Source organism: Daphnia pulex, chromosome 8 (assembly GCF_021134715.1).
Source record: "Daphnia pulex isolate KAP4 chromosome 8, ASM2113471v1".
In the NCBI taxonomy this organism is placed as follows: domain Eukaryota; kingdom Metazoa; phylum Arthropoda; class Branchiopoda; order Diplostraca; family Daphniidae; genus Daphnia; species Daphnia pulex.
Genome location: NC_060024.1, coordinates 10950069 through 10969869, shown reverse-complemented (window position 1 = coordinate 10969869; position 19801 = coordinate 10950069). Strand labels below are relative to the sequence as shown.

The following is a 19801-nucleotide window of genomic DNA, read 5'->3' as shown; positions in this document are numbered from 1 at the left end:
CGATAGTCCCAGCAGCCTCGCACTTTTGTTCTGATTTGTAATTCCGTACCTATAGAAAACTTGTGCCTTTTACACACGGAGACCTGTACCTATACACGTCTATAGCCAAAAAAGGCAACGAGTTCTATTATACCTACATGTAGAACGGAAGCATGTATAATTTGACAACAGGTTTCCATGGACCCAGTTTGGCTAAAAAGCAAATGCATATTACAATTCATAATAGTCCGCAAAACATCAAAGAGAGCCCAGTCATCCCCTCCATGTGATTAAAACGTAGACAGTATATATGCCTTTCTTATATAATACTAACACAGAATGGAGCCGCCAGCACAAGACGGATACATATTAATTAAACTGGGTATAATATGTATAGTTTGCTTTTATTCTCCAGCAGCAGACCTTTCAGCATAATGTATAAATGCCTTCGTTAGCGGAACGGAATATGCACAATACAACAAGCCTATATAGTACATGCATACATTTCAAAAATTGTTTTCCATTAATTGGCGGGCCAATTCCGAGGCGGAATATATTGCTGGAATTAAACCATGTGTATTATATCACTATTACATATTATACAAGAAATATCTAAGCTCTTTGTATATTATAGTTCCGCGCTATTCAAATAAAAAAAGGCCAACATTTTCACGGAAGCCTGAGTCATTGTACATTCACGGTACTATAGACTTTTCACGAGGAGCTAAGGGGGGAAGTCAATTGGATTAGCATTGGATCATGTCGTCTTGTTATCATAAATTTGGACTCGTCTCTTTTTGTTCTTTCCATTTCCACACCGTTACAATTGGAATTGACACGAAGACCGTGCGTCATACTACGTCTTCAGCACCTGTCCAGCAGCATAGATTCCATCACGATCTGACGCATCCATTTCCCCCCGTCCCCATTCTTTGTTTGAAATGACGTCAGTTCGATGGACTGATATCAAACTCGGATTAAAGAATGCCACATTGCGCTTTCCCTGTGATGTCACAAGAAGATGAAAAAATACTACCAAAGGATATCGTCTATATTCTTTGATAACGGGGCGGTTGATATCATATAATACACAGACGCCAGATCAAATATTTAATGAACTTTTCTCAATGTCAAAAGCCCCCTTGTGGCATGATAATATTATTTCTATCATATCCTTGTGACGGGCGCCTTATTCCATTGAATCAACAAGCGGAAAAAAGTGGGAACGTGAGGACACACAAGGCCTCCTCCCAAGCTGGATGGATATCGATCCATCCGACGAGTATTTTTCTATTATTACTTTTTATTTTTCACAGTTATTTCCTTGAGCCTCCCCCCCCCCCCCTGCACCATCTTTTTTCTTGATAATAGCATTGGTGTCCTCGTGCCAAATTCAGGCAAAACTCTGCTGCTCATCATTTCCTCGAAAGTGTCTCGTCCCTGCGGCCTGATGTTTGTTATTCCACATGTCCTTGTTATATTCGGTAGAAGTACTGGCTGTCCACATATTGCAGCAACGGATCGGGTGTTGTGTATATATAGAGAGTCGGAGGGGGGCTGAGGATGATGTATCCATCACCGTCCATTCTTATTCCACTTCAGTCGGGTGTAGAGCCATTCAGAGTCATGACGACGCTCCACCGATCATTCATAGGCTCCGCCAATCCAGCCACCGCCTTGTTGTTATTGCTAATCAGCATTTTGACGTGGAGCTCGTGCAGCCTGGCTTCGCCTTTCAGCCAGCCGGATACAACACCAGCGGTAAGCTTGAATTCAATTGAAATCTATTTAATAATTCCCCGGCGCCTCTGTCTTGAATGTTAGATTTTCATTTTTACAGACGGAATTGACCCAACTGCTGGGCGCTGGAGAAATTCAAAACACGGCAAAAGGTAGTGATGGAGTGGCTGCTGGCACTCTGACGACCGTGACGACCACCGGAACGTGTAAGGCCATTCTACCTGACGGCCGGCTCCAAACGGTTGTCTACACCTGCGCACCGACCGGCTACAGCGCCGTCGTCCAGTTCCATAAAGCCGAAAATCAGAGTGCTACTCACGAACGGAATCAGACTAATGCTAATGCTCCGGCCAACGCAACAACGCAACAACAGCAGCCTTTACAACCTATTACGGAGATCCTTTTCCTCCGGCCAACAACAACCGACTCGTCCGCTCGGCTAACGACCACCACAACGACGACAGAGAGTCCGTCCATCACGACGAGTAGCGCAGCTATTCCTCCAACGACGAAGAAACCGGAATCGATGGTGGCCATTGTGCCACCACATCGATTTCACATTGAAAGTGACCAAATTCGAAAGGTTTCATTGGTCCAACATTCTCTTCCGTCTCTTCCGCTTTCAACCAGCAGCACAACGACTCCGGCTACAAAAAGACACCGGAGCACTACCGTATCAGCCGCAGTTAAGGATGAGAGTCCGGTAGCGACAACAACTCCGGCGACCACCACCGGCAGGAGACGTAAGACGAGATTGAACATTGCAGCAGGAGCGATCCAATCAGAACCGTCGCTAGTATAAAATAATAACGTGAATGATATAACAATTGAAAAAAAGGTCAGATGGAATAAAATTCTCTTTCAATACACTGTTGCCATTTTTCAAGCTCTTTTTTTGGTGTGGCTCTTAATGAGTTTCATTTATCTCCCGTCGTCGACTGTAATTTGTTTTATCCCACGCACTTTGCGTGACCCGTTTTTATTATTAGGGACCCGGGCCGTCGTGACTCTTTTTTTTTTCCCCATTTGTAGATGGGCAGCAATAACCGAGTCGACATGGAACGGCACTTTTCTTATTCCGCTCCGCAGTACATTTCTTTGGATCTAGCCTACTACGCGGTCGTCTCAATAAATCAACAACTAGCGGATCGAAAATAATCCTTTTGAAAAAATCGGACAACAAACAGCCGGTGGAATAAATTTCTTCGAAAGAAGAAGAAATGGAGAAAAGAAACTTGTTCGCCGAATCGTAACGACTTTCGGGCCGCCGTCATTATTCATCCACGTATAACAGCCCCAGTTATATGAATCACGGGGTGTGTGTGTATGTGAGTCGGCTGGGCATAAAATGGCCGATTCGCATGCGGAATGCAAGTTGGAGCAATTCTTATAATAACGACTCTGATCGGGGATGACAATGGTCTCCGTGATCTCCATCCAATTAGCCATCCGGCCGCGATCAATTGGCAAAGTTGAGTCGACTGGAATAGCCGATGAGTTCGCACACCCGTTGACCTCGATACATATTTCAAGTTAGCACAGCACATCACGGGGTATGAAATCAAAACGGGCCAAGACTTTGTCGATATCCTCGAAAAACTTGAAACATCAATACACTATACACACGTCGAGCGACTTATAACAAGGAAATCGATTTCCGTTATACTCGGCATATCATCAGCGGACCGTACGCTGCCGGATCGCGTGGACGATTCCGCGCCTTGGTGGTGGAAACTGAATGCCGAATAAAATCTAGTGAAGCCATTCGCTGGATAGAATGTATAATGCCATCAGTCAGTGAATATAAGTTGACAGTTGAAAGTTGTTGGTCGACGAAAGGACGAGGAAACGTGCGGGCGCATACAATTTTTCCGCACAATAAAAACCCCGCACACCCTAAAGTTGTGCTGGGGAATAACATTCATACGAGATTAATTTCTCAGTCGGAAAGTTTTTTTCTTTTTTAACCGCCGCACATTATAACCATTCACGATAGTATAACTAGTAATATACGGTTACTCGTGGCATCGACATTTATTGCTCCGGTCTTTAAAAAGGAGGCCGAGCTTCTTTTTTCCAAACGTCATAAAATGATGGTGGGTCGTCGGATGTGTCCAATGGGTTTTTATTCCTTCAGATGGGCCGCTAGATATTGATTTGTTTGGCGGTTAATGGGAGCACTTTCAAATGATGTTTAAAAAAATGACAGCGCGCCAGCGCGGTCCCAAAAAACAATCAAATAGTATCATTGCAGAATAGTACATAGAATTGAATGAACAGTAATTGTTTTAATAACTTTAACATCATGTTGATTATAGACATAAAACCTCTGCTAGAATGCATTTTGAAAATTTCCCATTTGAATCTATTCTACTAATCCAATTTGATGTTGCCCGACCGCAGATTGGGAATCCAGGATTCGTCTTTTTGTTCTTTGGTATCATTCCAAGCGAAACGGAAAAAGGTGGACGATGGCCAGCAGAAAATGGACACCGGGACCCATCATATCCGGCGTTATTTTTTTTTTCTTGGTGAACGCAAAATTCGCGAAAAGAAACGCCGAGTGAGAGAGAGAGCTGGGTCCGATTGCGCATTATTTAGATATAATGGGATTTATATCGATCGATATCGCGCACGCGAATAGAAGTTCTCACGATATGTACAGAGATAGTATTAATAAAAATGTCTTTTTCACATGTCGTGCTTTCTTGTTTGTTTCTTCCAAGAGTCAACTCTATCGAAAACCAAACAGACGTTATATGTTTGTTTTCGATCTGGTGTACTACAATGTCTGGCATAAATCTCCAGCATGGACGACTGGGGAGCCATTAAATTGTTATATATGTACGGCCACGGATATATAGCTCGCACTATAATCTCGTATAATCATCTCTCCCTTATTAGAAATCATCATTGGCCAATGCTATAACAATAGTAATTCTGTTCATTATATATCCGTATACCTGGGGAAAGTAGACAGACCTTGAACACAGGCCTGTATATACTGCCATTCGCTATGTATACCCGCTCTATAGGGAGACTATCCAAATGGTTTGGATTATATTTCCCCATTTACGTTTTTGTCAAACACAAAACAAATTCTTGGGAGGTGTAGAAATAATAATAAGGCGAGTCAATCTGGAACCATATCTTTGTCCTTGAAGAGTACTTTCGTCCTCGAGGGCCTCTGTCATTATTCCAGGGTTCCTTGGATATAAAAGTAAGTGAACTGGCCGTTCTGGTGGGTAGAAATTGTCAGTTGATCATTTGTCATCTTTCAGGAGACACCATCGAGAAATAACGACAGTCCATCCATCATGCAGCAGTCAGCCAAGTTCCTATTCATTTCGTTGGTGGTGTTGGCTGCTACATACAGCAACGCAGCCAACATCAGTTCATCCAAGTCTAAATTCGTCACGACAACCACTCCGGATCCGGACGAAGAATTCGACCAGGTAAAATGAAAATTCTTCTATATTATTTAGAAGAAGTTGACATGAACTGATTACGATTATTCGATTCCAAAAAAGGGCGATCCTTTCCAATATTCTTACGCCGTGGAGGCTGAGCCGACCGTCAACGAAACTCGGGTGAGGCAATCGAAAGCGGAATCGAGCGACGGCCAAGAAGTCGTCGGTCAATACAAGGTCCTACTGCCGGACGGCCGTCTGCAGACCGTTTCCTACACGTCCGGACCTAACGGCTACAAAGCCACTGTCAAGTACGTCCAGGTTGGCGTCGAGAATCCCGCGTTGGTGGTGTCTTCATCAACCGAGTCAAACGGCCGCTCCTTCACCGTTAGCCGGACGCGAACAACTTCTCCCACCACCACCACCACGACATCAACCACTACAACGACGACCACTAGCGCTCCTATGGCTGTCCAGGAACCGGTTGATGACCGACGGGAGAAGCAGAGGCAGCAGACGGAGCCGATCGATAGCCGGACGAGCTCGAGCAGTCGATCCCGACAGCGCAGTAATCGGACACGAGGAGGAGGTGAACGATTTCGTTCCCCTCAAGAGACAGCAGCAATGTCGGCCAGCGCTGCTGCTGCTTCTGTCGCCGGTAAAATGACCAGCGATCTCACAATGATGACTGCTGTCGGCCAAACCGACGATGCAACTCGAATCGACTCGACAGTCTCACGCTTCAAATCATCTCCGCCTTCGTTCGGCATGAAAATGTCGAGGAGATTCGACGGCAAACGGACCGACGATTTCAATTGAACATTTCGTTATTTAACGACCATTTTGGTGATTTCAAGTGACAAATATTTTTGATCGAAACTTTTCCTTACAAATACAATCGATTTATGAGCTTCAATATTTGTATTGCAAATTTATTCTTCAACCGAGAAAAAACTGTCAATTGAAAAGTGAAAAATATGATAACTGGAATTTATTCATTTAATGGCATCGTAACTTTCCATCTACCACATAGTCACATATAGCCTTGTATTATAAGGTAGTAAATCGATTAAGATATTCCCGAAAGAGCCATGTTTGTTTATTTTTTTTTAAACTTTGATAATAGTTTATTTGGGCTGGTTGGGTACACTCTATACTTTGCTACTCGGCGGAATTATATCGATCAGTCGAGCGTTCGTGACGAATTTCCCGTTGGCATGGGCGTCACGTGGAAAGAGCCTTTTCTCAGCCTATACATACATGAAGAGTTCAAGAATGAATGAAGTGCTGCAATTATTCCGTTTGAAGTCTAATGATCGATGTTCTGTTTGTTTGAAAGTTGCGCCTCCCCCAAAGCATCAAGTTGATTGACGATTATCCAGCTCCTCCCCTGTTTGCTTTTCCTTTTATAACTCCATCAGCATTATTACTATTTGCTAATAGTCTGTATGTATGCTTTCTTAAAGTAATATGTATAGCCAGCAAGATCCCAACAGCAGAAATGAACCAAACCGGGAGAAAGATATGGTGGCCGGAAGGGATTTACGGTTACGATCTAGGTATATGCGAACGTATATACATGTGACATCCTCGACATGTAGTACTGGACATTTCCCCTTTGGCCTCTATCCACCGGGCAACAGCTCCAGCTGGCCTCCCATCCGTCCTCGTTATACATCCAGAGCCAGCAGTAGTAGCAGTAGTACCATATTATTTTAAATTGACGATATACCCCGTCTGCTGCTGCTTATACGTCCTTATACAAGTACACTATAGTCCAACGTGTTTACGACTCCAATATAGTCCAGCTGCTGGTATACAACGACTGCTTTATTATACACACACATATATAGAGTTGAGACATCAAAGGTTACACAAGTTGATCATAAACACAAGAGGTGAAAGTTGCTGGCAGCAGACGGGCAAGAATTTCCGGCGTTCTGAGGGGGAACAGTGTCAAAATTGTACAAGTGCGCGGGACTATGCGGGTCACGTTCCGGTTAATATTATAGCTGCTATACTACTGGGATGATCCATACTTTGACGTGCTGTAATAATTCTCAGTGTCGCTGTACTGACTGCTGCCGGCCGGCTCGTACGAGACTTCAGCCCTGTAGCCGTTCTGGTCGGCTTCGTAGTTGACGATTTGTTTGCGACCGTCTGGCAAACTGACAGTGTACTGGCCCCTGGTGATGGAATTCTCGTGAGTTTCGCTCCTCGATTGCTCGTTGCCGTAATCGTTGACGTTGAACTTGAACGCATAGTTGTACCATCCCTAAGAACATACAAGTTGCGTGATGAGTTATATACACAGAAATGTCAATCTGAATGTCAATGGATTTCTTACGTTTTCATTGGCGTCGTAGTTGTCGGGGTAGTAGGCCGGTGTAGTGTAGGTCGGCTGCTGCTCGTAGTAGGCCTGGCTGGTTTGGTAATAGGCAGCTGTGGTCGGCTGTTGATAGGCCGCTGGCGTTTCGTAGGCCTTGGTGGTGTAGTAAGAAGTTGTTGGGTAGGTCGTACTGTAGTAAGCAGTTGTGGGGTAGGTCGTTGTGGGGTAGTAAGGCTTGGCAGTCGTGGTGTAGTAGCTACTGCTGCTGCTGGGGTAATAAGGCTTGGCCGTTGTGTAACTCGGCTGTTGGTAATACTGAACCGGTTGCTGGTATTGCACCGGCTGGAGGTAGTACTGCACCGGTTGTTGGTAACCGTATGAATGGACTCGAACGATGCAAAGACCAACGAAAATCTACACACATTTCAATTCAATCCGTTTTAATACAATGAAAGATAAATTGAAAAAAAAAAAAATAAAACTTACCAGGGCGAACATCTTGTCGAGTTTTTGGGAATTTTGATTCAATTAATTCCTATTGTTTTTTTTTCGGGGGGTATGGTAGGAAAGTTTGTGTAGAAACAAGTTGAAAGTTGCGTAAGAGAGAAAATCGAGTTATATGCGACTAGAAATTTGGAGAGAGCTATTTTTTGTCTGTCACTTACAACTTTGTACTGGACAAGTTGTAGCACACTGCTGACAATTGGCTGCGACTGCTCCGAGTTTTATATGTCTCGAGTCTCCACTAGATACAACCAATCCTCCAATCTGCCAGCACCAATAGAACCCTGAGGAATCTAGAAGGTTAAGGAGGGGCACTTCAATAAGTCACCAGAAACACAAGAGGGGGGAAAAAAGGTAATCTAGCGAAGAACTATATAGTAGGCCCCACAAGAGCCTTGAACTTTTCGACTCCATCTTTCATGACAAAAGTCATTGGGCCGATTGAGAAGAGCATTTTTTTTCTTCTTTTAGATCCCCAGATGAATTATTTATTTGTTTTTGTTTATTTGAAGAATTCCTTAAGGGGATTGTGTTGGGGGGGGGGAGCTCTCGGTTATTTTTAGTACGTCTAAAGTGAGATTAGGTATAAAACAATACAGGTAAGAGGATTGGGTTCCCGTTTAATCCATAAACGTCACGCGTTTAGGGTGAGCTACTTTTGTGGCGATCGTGGAGGAGTCTAGAAAATTGGACGACACAACCTAAAAAACCAAATATTGAAATAGAGGGGGAGAAAATTTTGTTTAGAAATGTATTTAAACATGCTAGTATGAAAAAAAAATTAACTAGTTTAAAGCAATAAGGGAAGGAGTCTTTCTTTTTTAAACGTTGAGTGGGGAATGTGAATATCGTTGGTCGTTGCCATTCTAATTTTGCCAATATCTAGTTTGATCGAATCCTGTTTTATTCGGTTTAATTAGTTTTATTTTATTTAGTTTTTTTTTCTAGTAATTTTAATTGAATATTCGGTTACAGATAATTACAAAAATTACTTTTTATTAAACTTTTGACTCATTTTCGCAAACTGGCAAATGAAACACTAATAAGACATTCCAGAATGCAGACTAAAATTTCACCACCACGTGAGTGAATAGATCGTAAGATAATAAACCGTAGATAAAAACTGCAAGACATTTGTTGCTCTTCACAATGGACATTCTAGAATTTCGGCAGGTATGTTTGTCTTAATTTTGTAAACCTGAGTGTGAATTATTTTGTAGTGTGCAAAGTTGGCAGAGGCATAGACATAGAAGAGGTCAGGCCAACATGGCTTAGGCCAACATGGCTGAATTAGAAATCAATTTTAGAAGAAATGATGAAAGCATCATTTCAATAGTCATGTCAGAGTTTTCTTGTCCAACATCACCCATGTGAATAAGTCACTTGGTGGTTGTCGTTGGTGAAGAAACTTTAGCACTCATAACTACATACCGGTCTTTTAATACTTTGAGGGCTAAGAATCTATTTATTGAGTTTTTTATTCGGTTTTAAAACAAGAGAAAACTCAATGAAAAACTGAATATTATCTAGTTCATCATCTTGTTTAAAGCAAAATACTCAGTTTTTATTTCATTGCATAACGAAATTTGGAATTTCTAAACCTAAATGTGCAACGCTAGCGGGGATAGAAAATCACGGAAAATTCGCGTGACGTTGTTTGTTGGTTAGAAAAAGATCCTTCATCATTTCTGAAAACACTGCCCTGATTATCGCACATCCCCATAGAGTCCAGGCTGCGATGAAGTAATTACAAGGCCGTTGTATAATCAAATCGATCCGTCCAACATACCCAAAAATCCGGTGGTGAGTGTTACATATGCATACACTACCCAGGTGCAGGGTGACGGCTGCTGGCCGCTTTTTATATGTTCGCGTGATGGGTTGGCTCAATCCTTTGACTACTCCCCTTCGTCATATAGTGTGTGTGTGTGTGTTACGAAAATGGCATGCCGCCTACGCAGTTATATACCTCCAAACATCATCATCATCACTGCTGGGCTTGGCCTGATGATGCGTCACGAAAGCCCCTCCAGTTGCTATCCACCAGTTCGTTTATTCTTTATTTCTTTTTTGTTTTGTTTCCAGGACACACAAATGCAAGTCTACAGCCGGAGCGGTTGGTTGCACCCAAGTTTTCCTGTCATGTGTGTGTATAATATATTCACACACATCTACAATAGAGAAAAAGTCAAAAAGACGGGAGCTGCTCATCGTTCATCGTTAGTTGGTGCGGATCGTTTGAAACAGCTCAAACCGAAACGCTCCCGGCCGTGTGTGTGTGTGTTTTATTTTCCATCTCCGTTATTATTGCAATTGGCATCGAGTGCTCGTCGTGTCTGTTTTTGTTAAGTGCTTTGGGGATGATTAGGTGTCGAGTGTTGTGTGTTCAAAACGGTTGGCGGGAAACAATATCAGAAATTTCCGTGTCGCTGTCGTGTTTGTATGACGCCGCTCGTGTCGTTTTGTAGGTCACCTGCAGAGACTAGAACATTCGAGGCGTATTCCTTTTTTGTCTTTTTTAAGCCAAACAAACAAAACAAGAGGGGAGACTCCCGGGGTCGTCGTCGTCGTGTTTTGAGACTTTGAACCAATTTCTTTTGCTGCGTGAATCTGTCGCCGAGGAAACGGGAGTGCGCCAACCAACTGGAAAAGCCGCCACAGTGCATGTCGGGTGAACCAGCGACTGTACACCTTTATTGAGTGCTGCTGGCTAGCTAGCTGGCCCCCCTCCGGTGGGAGGTCTAAACGGGATGGCCACCACCACCACCCGCTACTTCACCTAACGGCGCCATTCGTCGGATGGCTCGCTCCCTCTAGCCCCACGTCTACGCATATGTTGTGTGTCCATCATAAGAGCTCGACCTGCGTCGAGGTAAAAGCTAAAAGAAGATTGGCGTCATTATCTCATTGGCAAAACTTTTATTTTCCGTTTTATTTTTTTTGGGTTGTGGGGCCGGCCAAGGTGGACGGACGGACAAGGTGGGCAGCCATTTTTTGAAACCCCACTCCCCACTGTGTGTGTGTGTGTGAGAGGCCCAGCCACCAGGACAGTAGTAAATACGTGGCGTTACGCGAGATCATGGGCTGCGCTGACAGCAAAAGCGCCGGACTAGCCAACACGATCACTACCGTCGCCGCGGCCAGCAACGGCCAGCAACAGCATCAGCAGCCCAGCAGCAGAGATCATTCCAACTTTCAAAGTAAGTGAGTCCCATTTTTAAAAAAAGTTTCTTCTTCAATCTAATCGATTGAATTTCCCAAAATGTTTTAAGTCAATTTTTTGGTTTTAATGGAAGGGGATTAATGTTAATAGTGTCGAGAATAGATTCGAAAAAATCTTTATTTCTCTCGGTCGACCTTTCATCTTGCTTGTTGGGATAATAATGGCTCCTGGCCAGCCTAGAAAGGAGACTACTGTATAGTATAGTTGTCCCTTTTTTTTCTTTAAGGCTTAACGAGCCTCTCGAGGTCTTTCGGGTTCTTCTTCTTACTTCTTTATGGATTTCCCGCACTGTTTCCCTTTCTGCTCGTCTCCTTTTTTTTTCTTTATTGTTCACTTTTGTGTTGGGGATCATTCGCGGAAAGAAGGAACGACATGCGAGGCCGTCACAACTCCCAGCAGCACTCTTTCCCCTGTTTTTAGACAGGGTCCCGGGGAAAGATCGTCGTCGGTAATATCTTGGACTGTTCAAACAGACGCAGCAAAGTACAAAACAGGCCAGCCCCAATGGAGAAATCCATATACAAAACTAAGCAGCACTGTATGTACCATATGCGGCGTTGAAAACATCACAATAGGGGGAATGCCGGGCTAAATATCCGCTGATGCACACAGGCTCCACCTTTTATAGATTTTTTCAGAATTTGTTACCTTATATGTTTCTGAGATGTTTTGTAGTTCATTAGTTTTGGGGCTAGATTAAATTGAAAGACTAAGTTGGGTATGTATATTCAAATGTTTTTTGGAATGTTTTGAAATTGGATTTCGGTTGATTCGATCTTCTACAGACGTCAGCCCTCGGCTGTTTGTTTGTGAAATTTCTTGTTTATTTGCGAGGTATCTTTTCGTCCCTTGATTTTTCCTGATTGCTTTGTTTGTTTGTTGGATTTTCCCTTTTTTTCTTCCGCGCTTTGTATACACATCCAATCCGAGTTCCATGTTCCAGAACAGTCAGACCATTTCCAGCAGGGGTGGGGGGGGGGAACGCCGGACCAACATTTACGGGACGCCATTTGCCTCGAAGGGGGGAAGGAAAAAACAGCGACTCGAAACTTTTTTGTTTCACGAACGAAACAACGTCGACGAAAACTAACAAAAAAGGGGGAAGGGGGGGGGTCATCATCATCACGAAATCAATAGAACAGCGTAGAGAGAATAGAACACACGCTGGAAGCTTCCGGCAAAGTCTGAGCTGCTCTATGTGTGTGTGTGGAGCCAGTGGAAAGTTATTGAAATAATTATACACGATGGGGAAGCTCTCTCCCTCCTGTATATACTATATAGCTAATTGCATATGCAAATATATTCAAATTTCCCTCCTTTTTTTTAAAAAATGCGACGACGGAGACGAGTAGTCTAGCAGAGAAATCGATACAGCGGCCAAGATTTTAGAGTTCCTTGACGACCGGATGAAAAATAAAAGTTGGCTGGGGAGATTCCGAATTTTCCAATTTCGATCGCCCGGCTGATTTCGCCCGTTTGAGCCTTGTGTGTCGTTGAGGGCGCATCTGGGAAGATGCATGAGACGGACACACAAGAGACTCCGTCTAGCTACTAAATTGAAAAGACGAGAGTTGTTAATAAAAAAAAAAGCTAAAAGTTTGACAATCGCAAAAGATTTTCCCCGTTCGGATTGGCAATTTCTTTTTCCTCGTCCCGCATATTTTTAGAATTTAAAAAGAATTTTACAAAAAAATATTTTTTTCACGACGACATTTTTAAGGGCGCCAACACTTACTCACGCTTGGATTCCGTTTTTCCTGCAACCTGGCAAACAACAAGGAAATTGTCTTCTATCGACTTGATTGGTGGCCCTTCAGACTTTTACCCTGTCACAGCCAATGCAAACAAACTTTTTGGCGTTTATTTTTACGTCGTGTTGTTGGAACCAAACATTTTTGTTTTATCATTCGTTAGTCTCTCGTTAGACGTTTTGTTTACCTGGGGGGAGTATCCTTTTATTTTAAATATTTTGGTTTATATACCTACACTCGGATCATTCCATCTCCACCAAAACGATGGGCGGGCGATCTGAAAAAAGGGAAACTTTTGCAGCGATATAAATCATCTGTTATGGAGCCCATAAACGTCGCCGATATAGTTCTAGATATAGCCGACCAAGTTTGCCCCATCTATTCTTCTGCTTCCGAGTGTGCGCGTATGGAGAAGAAATGTGTGTTGATTTGCTAGGGGGGCAAAGTATCTACTTGAAAAATGCCCCAAGTCTATATAGGAGGACCCTCTTTGATGTTACGTAACCTCGGCCAAACTCGATCGCCTTTTTTAGAAAATGGGAAGAAGTTTCCGCCCCTGGTGGTTGATACACACATTGGCACGTCGATCTATTTTGTTGATGTGTGTCTCTCTCGGCGTGGAGAGGACATGCGCAAACGTGGGAGGGGGAGAAAAATGTGTCGGAAGGAAATACATTTCCTTCTCTGCCGCCCTGCTGGAAAATAAAAATAAAAAGTCGGGAGGGAAAATGCGCGCGAAACCTTCACGATCCCGACAGCACAGTTTACCACCCTCTCAGCCCAGAAAAGTCCTCCCACCACCACCACCACCACCACCTCTCGGTTCGCTCTGTCTTATACACGAAGCCCACCGTCCCGACCGGTGGCTGTAGCCAGCAAACCGAGCTCCAGATCGGTCATCTTCGTTCCTCCTCTCCTATCCAACCCAATTTTTTCAAAAAAACTTTTCCTTTTTGTTTAATCGACAAAATCTCACCAGTGCTTCCCAGTTGTGTTTGTGCATCTCAAATCAATCGACCGCTTCCTTTCAAATTTGCAAAGGTAAAATTAAAAAAAAAAAAAAAAAAAAAAACAATTTAGCGAATTTGTTTGATTTTGGCTAAAAGACTATCAATCGCGGTTGATTATGTAACGATTTGGTTTAACCGTGCCGCTGAAATCATTAAACCAGTTGATTATTTATTTATTTTTTGTTTGCGGGGATTTGTTCTTTTTTCTCTTAACCCTGGACGCTCTTGACGTAATCTATAAGGCTGTTGATAACCTAGCGCTGATTGGCAGGTAACTCAATCCTTCAAACGTCGGCTGGTATAGAGAAAATGGGCGAGGTTCAGTCGGCGGGATTTTGCCAACCTTCATTGACTAGTATATAACCGGCACTGATCTTAATCGGATTTGATTCATCTCTCTCCTCCGTGCTGAGGCCATCTATATTTATATATAGCCCGCTCGGCCGGCCGCGCTTTGGTCCTTTCCATCAAACCCGTTGAACCAGCGTTCATTCGTTCCGACTATAGTTGGAAAAAATGGCGCAGACACACACAGGCAGGCGACCTATCAAACTAAACAAGACCCGCTTTTATCCATCCATCCCTTTGATCGTGTGTGATATTATGAGAGAGAAATCGCCGGAGCATCAGCCAAACTCCTCTGGGCTCGTTATCAGAACTTGGCAAATATTAGACCAAGGCGACCAAACAGCAACATCTTCTCAAGTTCACTTTCTTGTTTCTTTTCCTTTTTCTTTTTACGATAGAGAAGAAGATTAATAATGAGAAAGGTTTCACATCTACTTTGTGAATTATTGACAGAAATTCATCAAGGAAGACGCAAAATGTAGACTTAAGAATCCGTAGGGAACCGCAGCAGCAGCAGCACCAGCAACTATAATACACCTTGATGGTATATGCCTATATAGTGTGTTATATAGCCCCCCTTTCCTTTCCAGCTTATATTGTAGTTGGCCATGTTTGAACTAATCAAACAAAGCCGGGTTTTGCGTGCTCCGCTATATATGTGTGTGTGTGTGGGAGACCGTACATGCAGTAAAACGGGGGGGATCCAGCTAGACCTTCTTAGAAATAGTCCTCGCCAGTTTGTTGGATCAATCGAGGCTCGCTTCCCTATACTTTATACACCTGACCTTATATTTTTATACATACCGCCAGAAACTACAATGTTATATCATCTTTTTCCGGGGGGAATACTTTTATAGAAATAAACTGGGTCACCTTTTTTTTATTTTTGCAAAGTTTATCGATTCTTATCGATTCATTTCCGCTTAATTCCGCCCAAAAAAGTCTTGGTTCTCCGAATGGAAGTTGCACCGCGGGAAACAATAAAGTTCCCGCTGATGGAGCGTATTATCACGTAGACTCTCTGTTGATTACCTCCTGACTCAGCTGGAAATAAAAAACAGAAATAAAATACTCGCCTCCCTCCCAAACAGCCGACGTCTTTATTGATGTTGGGCGCTAGTGACGCGCTACACTGGCGGATATAATAATAAGAGGCCGACTGTACATACAGCAGCAGCTTCTTTCTTATTTTCTCCCGACGTAGCTAAACTCGACGCGCGTGCATATTATTACATGGTAATAATGTAGCATGCAAAAAGGAGTAGGGCTCTTTTTGGGGCGTTGACGGATGCTCTATCCCATTTTCCTAGTGTCTAGCCTACTGTACATATTCATAGAAACTGCTGCTGCTGTGGCATTGCGATTGGGATATTGTTCCGCCGCCTCCGCCGCCATCGTCGTTTCTATATCCATGGAGAAAAGCGGAAAGCAATTAGACAATGTTGAAAGGGACATGACGGACGCCTCGTCACAAAAGAGAGCCGGCCGGGATCGAAGACAATAGACACACTCACAAACGTGCCCATTGCCTATGCAAAACGAAGAATTATGAAAGTTGTATCAAACCAACCGCGCGGGATTTTCAAAAATTCATTTTGATGCGAGTTCGGAATTCCTTTACCGAAATGTTTTCAGGACACGACTTTTGTGTCGACAAATATGAATGTGATGCAACGATATTACATTGCTGGAATAGATATGTATGTAGGGGTGACTCTGTTAGACCAACATCGCAATGTGTGTGTGCCTAGTATGAGGGTACATACAGTCTGGATAAGATGAGAAATCTCTCGTTTCCTCTTTTGTCCTATATTGATCTTGGTACAACAAAGATGGCCGACCCTTATCCATAAGTGTTCGCCATCTCTGTTATATTACATATGTGCTGTACAGTATGTATGCTATATAATATACCTTCAAGGTATCTACAAGATTTGCAGCAGCCTGTATGTAGAAAACATTCTGTTGTTGCTGGCCGCGTCTTTCATCTTTTTTTTTTCTTTCGACATTAGACCCTCCTGGGCCTTTTTTGCCCAGGGAAAAATCTTGGTTATTGTCTGTTCTCTTTTATTTTTAAATTCCGGCAAGGCTGGATTATAATTACTGGCGGTTAATTAGAAAATTCTCTGTAACTTTTGCAGCCAACGTCGAAGATTCAGCCGCAGGGCACTGTTGCTTAGCCGACGAAGAAGACGCAGCTGTCAAGATCCAGGCCTTCTACAGGGGCTACCAGACACGTCGTGATTTGGCAGACAAAAAGGAGAAGGAACTTTACGGTCCGGGTGGTAAACCGGGCAAAAAGAAGAAGGGAACTTATCCGAAACCTCAGGCGCCGACAGCACCACCACCACCACCTCAACAGCAACCGGCAGCAGCAGCGGATTTGCAACAACAACAACCAACTACTTTGACGTAAAAACAAGCCTTCCGCCAATCAATAAAAATGGATTTGGACACAATGGATCCCGCTGAACTCGAGCAAGATTTGGGTACATATATTTTTTTGGTTTTCTATTGATACAATAAACTAACGACTGAATGAAATGTATTCCGGTAGACTTGATGAACGCCGCCACCAAGATCCAGGCCTCCTTCCGTGGTCATATGGCCAGAAAACAGGCGGAGAAGAGCAAGACCGACGGCGAGATTACTAAGGAGATGGAGAAGCTTCAATCCAAGGTAGTAATGCGCGCACGCACAGCTGTAATAATCATGTCGTCATAATCCTCTTACGATGCTTGTGAATATTTAAAAAAATGATGATCCGGTTATCACGCGCTTGTTATAAAAATGAAATTTTTATTGGTTGGAACGCAGAGCCCATTGCCGAACGAGGAGGAGCTGGACGTGGACTTGAGCGACCCGGGGCTGAATCACGCCGCCGTTAAAATACAAGCCTCTTTCCGTGGCCATATGACACGGAAGACTCTCGTCAAAGATTAATTTAAAGCCCAAAATAAAACAACAAAAAAGTTACAATTACGAAATGGGACAGCAGAAATAAAAAAAAAAAGGAAATTTAATTAAAAATGAAAAGGAAACTTTTAAAAATATCCGGCATTGACATAACAGAAAGACCATACACTTGAATTTAAATAATAAAACAAAACACAGACGATCTTTTTGATGCTATTTTGGAAGGGGAAACAAAAACTAAACTAATTCAACACGGAAAAACCCACCTCACTTGAAAACATTTCACTTGTGTCACTACAAATTTAAGTCATCGAGTTCCTTTTCAACTAAAAAAAAAACAAAACAAAATCACTTTTGTTTTTCGTTTGAATTCTCTCGTGTTAATTATTCTCTCTATCTCTTTCATTCTCTTTCCTATCAATTAAATAATAATACCTGTAGTCTCTTAAATCTCATTACGTTGATTCGTATCCGCTGCCTAGGGGGACGGCATAACCACCAAATTTGTTGAATCCATTTTTGTTTTGTTTTTCTTTCTTTATGATCGATCGCAAGGTTTTTGTCTATCTCGTTCAACAATAATCATCCTGATGGCCCAATCCCGAAAAAAATAATAAAGAACGTGCGATCCACCCATCATTCTGTAAGCCTCTTTTCTCCTGTTAGATCTCTCTTTACACAATTATACTGGCGAACCCTTTCAAACATCACGTTCTTATGTCATACCAAATTTTGTTTTTCCTTGAAATAACTCCCATGAAAAAAAAAAGAGATTTGCATACACAGACACAATCCTCTTCATCCGTTTGGCTGGCCCAAGTCACATTTTATTTGATGCTGGGCCGATTTTATATTTCTATCGATCGATAATTTTGTTTTTTTTTTCGAATTAAATACATAGAAAAAAAGGGAAAAAAGATGGGACGTGAAGAATTTAAAGCAATTTCGCTTTGCCGAGTTCCTGACTGGCATTTATAGGACAGAAATTTGGGATGCAAACATTTAATTTTGGGTTTATTTAATAAAAATAAAAGCGGAGATGGGTGTCACAATTGCGAAAGAAAATCGGGACCCTTGTATAATTTCCCCATCAATTTGTTTCCAGTAGTAGTCAATCAACACCGCCGATCTGTTAATTACGAACACAACTGGGCGAATCGATTTCTGGATTTTCAGTTGACAATGACAATATTCTCGTCCTTTTCCTTATTCCTTCATTCTCTTTTGTGTTTTCATCAAATCTCGTCATGTATACTGTATACACACCTAATACAACCTCTCTCTCTTTCTCTCTCAGATGTCGATTGTTATATACTTTCTAGCTGGTTTTCTTTGATCCGAAAGCGCTCGGGAAATAAATTCGTCGTCGGCGGGAAATCAAGTCGTACGTGCAGACTGTTTGAGTAATCTTCTAGAGCGCTCTCCCCCCTCCACCCCGACACACACAATCATCTAATAGAGAAAATCAAGTTCAGCAACCCAAAGAAAAAGCCCAGCTTTCCATATTCTGCTAGACTCTCTTTGATATAAATATTGTACGACGTCTACGCTTTTGCTGAACTGGACTTTTTCTGTATGGTGTATAGTTTTACCACTTGGAATAATTGCGGACCAGCAGCAGTCGGTTTTTCCAACCCCCAAAACTGTTGTGCTGGGCAATTGAAAAGCGTTCCGCTAATGGTAATGGCACATTGAATATAATAGCTGCACGCTGAAACAACAGCAGAGCGCAATATAGTTGGCTTTGTTAGTGGTCCGATGGAGAGAGAGACAAAAGGAGCGTCGTCGTCGAATCAAGAGACTATAAAGGAAAGACGAGATTGTTGTTGTGTGTGTATTAATAGAAACAGTGGGAGAGTGGGAATCGGCATTATCAGTGCCCTTTAGAGAAGCCGAGAGTCGAGAGGAGATGGACACCCAATCAACTGTGATGGCTACTCAATGGCTATAGAGCCGGTATAGTATGCTGGAAGGAACCAAGAGATTGCCCGTGATTCTTCTTCTAATAAGCAATCCAACACCAAATCATCGGCTGTGTAATCCAAGGCGAGGTCGCGATAAACTAACTTTTCATCACATCCACTTCGCTGATGTTATATAATAATAAATAATAATACGCCAAAGTTCATTTGAGTCTATTCTGCGAGCGCTCTCCAGTGGCCAGTGCGCATCATATCAGCCCCAACATGAATGGATTGTATTTCTTTTGAGAGTAAAATATAAATAAAATCCGCCCACGTTCTTCCTGATTGCCCAGGTGATATCGATCCTCATCCGAGAAAAAACCTTGGTGGAAAATCAAATGTTTCCTATACGTTCAATCTCATAGCAGTGGTTTGCAAGGATGAATTCACCGTAGAAACTCTGAATGATATTCACTGAATCGTGTTTAAAAAGTTAATATAAACTAAATCAAGCCTGTATAAATGATTTCAAGTCCATCTCCTAAACTCTGCGTGAGATGAGAAAATATAATAAAAGTTATCAGAAGCTCGAATAAGAAATAAAACGATCCTCTCTCTCTCTCATTATTAATAGGTCCGTAGACACATTCGGGATAAGTTTAGCAATTTGACCCTGTGCTGTAGGAC

At 42.6% G+C, this 19801-nt stretch overlaps 4 protein-coding genes across 6 annotated transcripts; 3 read left to right on the top strand and 1 right to left on the bottom strand.

The window, feature by feature from the left end:
* Positions 1–1527: 1527 nt before the first annotated feature.
* LOC124199502 (cell wall protein DAN4-like) lies at positions 1528–2605 on the top strand. The gene is made up of 2 exons (XM_046595322.1): positions 1528–1740; positions 1820–2605. The coding sequence occupies exons 1-2, from the start codon at positions 1543–1545 to the stop codon at positions 2519–2521; spliced, it is 900 nt and encodes a 299-aa protein (XP_046451278.1). The 5' UTR covers positions 1528–1542; the 3' UTR covers positions 2522–2605.
* Positions 2606–4962: 2357 nt separating this feature from the next.
* On the top strand, positions 4963–6045 carry LOC124199464 (mucin-5AC-like). Its single transcript, XM_046595284.1, has 2 exons — positions 4963–5174; positions 5250–6045. Exons 1-2 carry the CDS (start codon positions 5037–5039, stop codon positions 5946–5948), a joined length of 837 nt encoding a protein of 278 aa, XP_046451240.1. The 5' UTR covers positions 4963–5036; the 3' UTR covers positions 5949–6045.
* Positions 6046–6941: 896 nt separating this feature from the next.
* On the bottom strand, positions 6942–8170 carry LOC124199456 (adhesive plaque matrix protein-like). Its single transcript, XM_046595270.1, has 3 exons — positions 7945–8170; positions 7477–7872; positions 6942–7404 (listed from the first exon to the last, which is right to left on the bottom strand). The coding sequence occupies exons 1-3, from the start codon at positions 7954–7956 to the stop codon at positions 7150–7152; spliced, it is 663 nt and encodes a 220-aa protein (XP_046451226.1). The 5' UTR covers positions 7957–8170; the 3' UTR covers positions 6942–7149.
* Positions 8171–9011: 841 nt separating this feature from the next.
* On the top strand, positions 9012–18503 carry LOC124199555. Of its 3 annotated transcripts, none has more exons than XM_046595385.1 (4): positions 9012–9135; positions 10048–10834; positions 10925–11162; positions 16436–16783. In XM_046595385.1, the coding sequence occupies exons 3-4, from the start codon at positions 11042–11044 to the stop codon at positions 16708–16710; spliced, it is 396 nt and encodes a 131-aa protein (XP_046451341.1). In that variant the 5' UTR covers positions 9012–9135; positions 10048–10834; positions 10925–11041; the 3' UTR covers positions 16711–16783. The 3 variants fall into 3 exon arrangements, with proteins under 3 accessions (XP_046451341.1, XP_046451340.1, XP_046451343.1); XM_046595387.1 differs by lacking the exons at positions 9012–9135; positions 10048–10834; positions 10925–11162 and adding exons at positions 13756–13977; positions 16852–16973; positions 17112–18503; XM_046595384.1 differs by having other exon boundaries at positions 10048–11162.
* The last annotated feature ends 1298 nt before the right edge of the window (positions 18504–19801 follow it).

Bases quoted from the DNA above. Each gene is read 5' to 3' on its own strand.
- LOC124199502 (XM_046595322.1), top strand. From the start codon at position 1,543: ATGATGTATCCATCACCGTCCATTCTTATTCCACTTCAGTCGGGTGTA. The intron at 1,741-1,819 runs GTAAGCTTGAAT...TCATTTTTACAG, and splicing joins AGCCGGATACAACACCAGCG to ACGGAATTGACCCAACTGCT.
- LOC124199464 (XM_046595284.1), top strand. From the start codon at position 5,037: ATGCAGCAGTCAGCCAAGTTCCTATTCATTTCGTTGGTGGTGTTGGCT. The intron at 5,175-5,249 runs GTAAAATGAAAA...ATTCCAAAAAAG, and splicing joins CGGACGAAGAATTCGACCAG to GGCGATCCTTTCCAATATTC.
- LOC124199456 (XM_046595270.1), bottom strand. The intron at 7,405-7,476 runs GTAAGAAATCCA...GTATGTTCTTAG, and splicing joins ACTACGACGCCAATGAAAAC to GGATGGTACAACTATGCGTT.
- LOC124199555 (XM_046595385.1), top strand. From the start codon at position 11,042: ATGGGCTGCGCTGACAGCAAAAGCGCCGGACTAGCCAACACGATCACT. The intron at 11,163-16,435 runs GTAAGTGAGTCC...TAACTTTTGCAG, and splicing joins AGATCATTCCAACTTTCAAA to CCAACGTCGAAGATTCAGCC.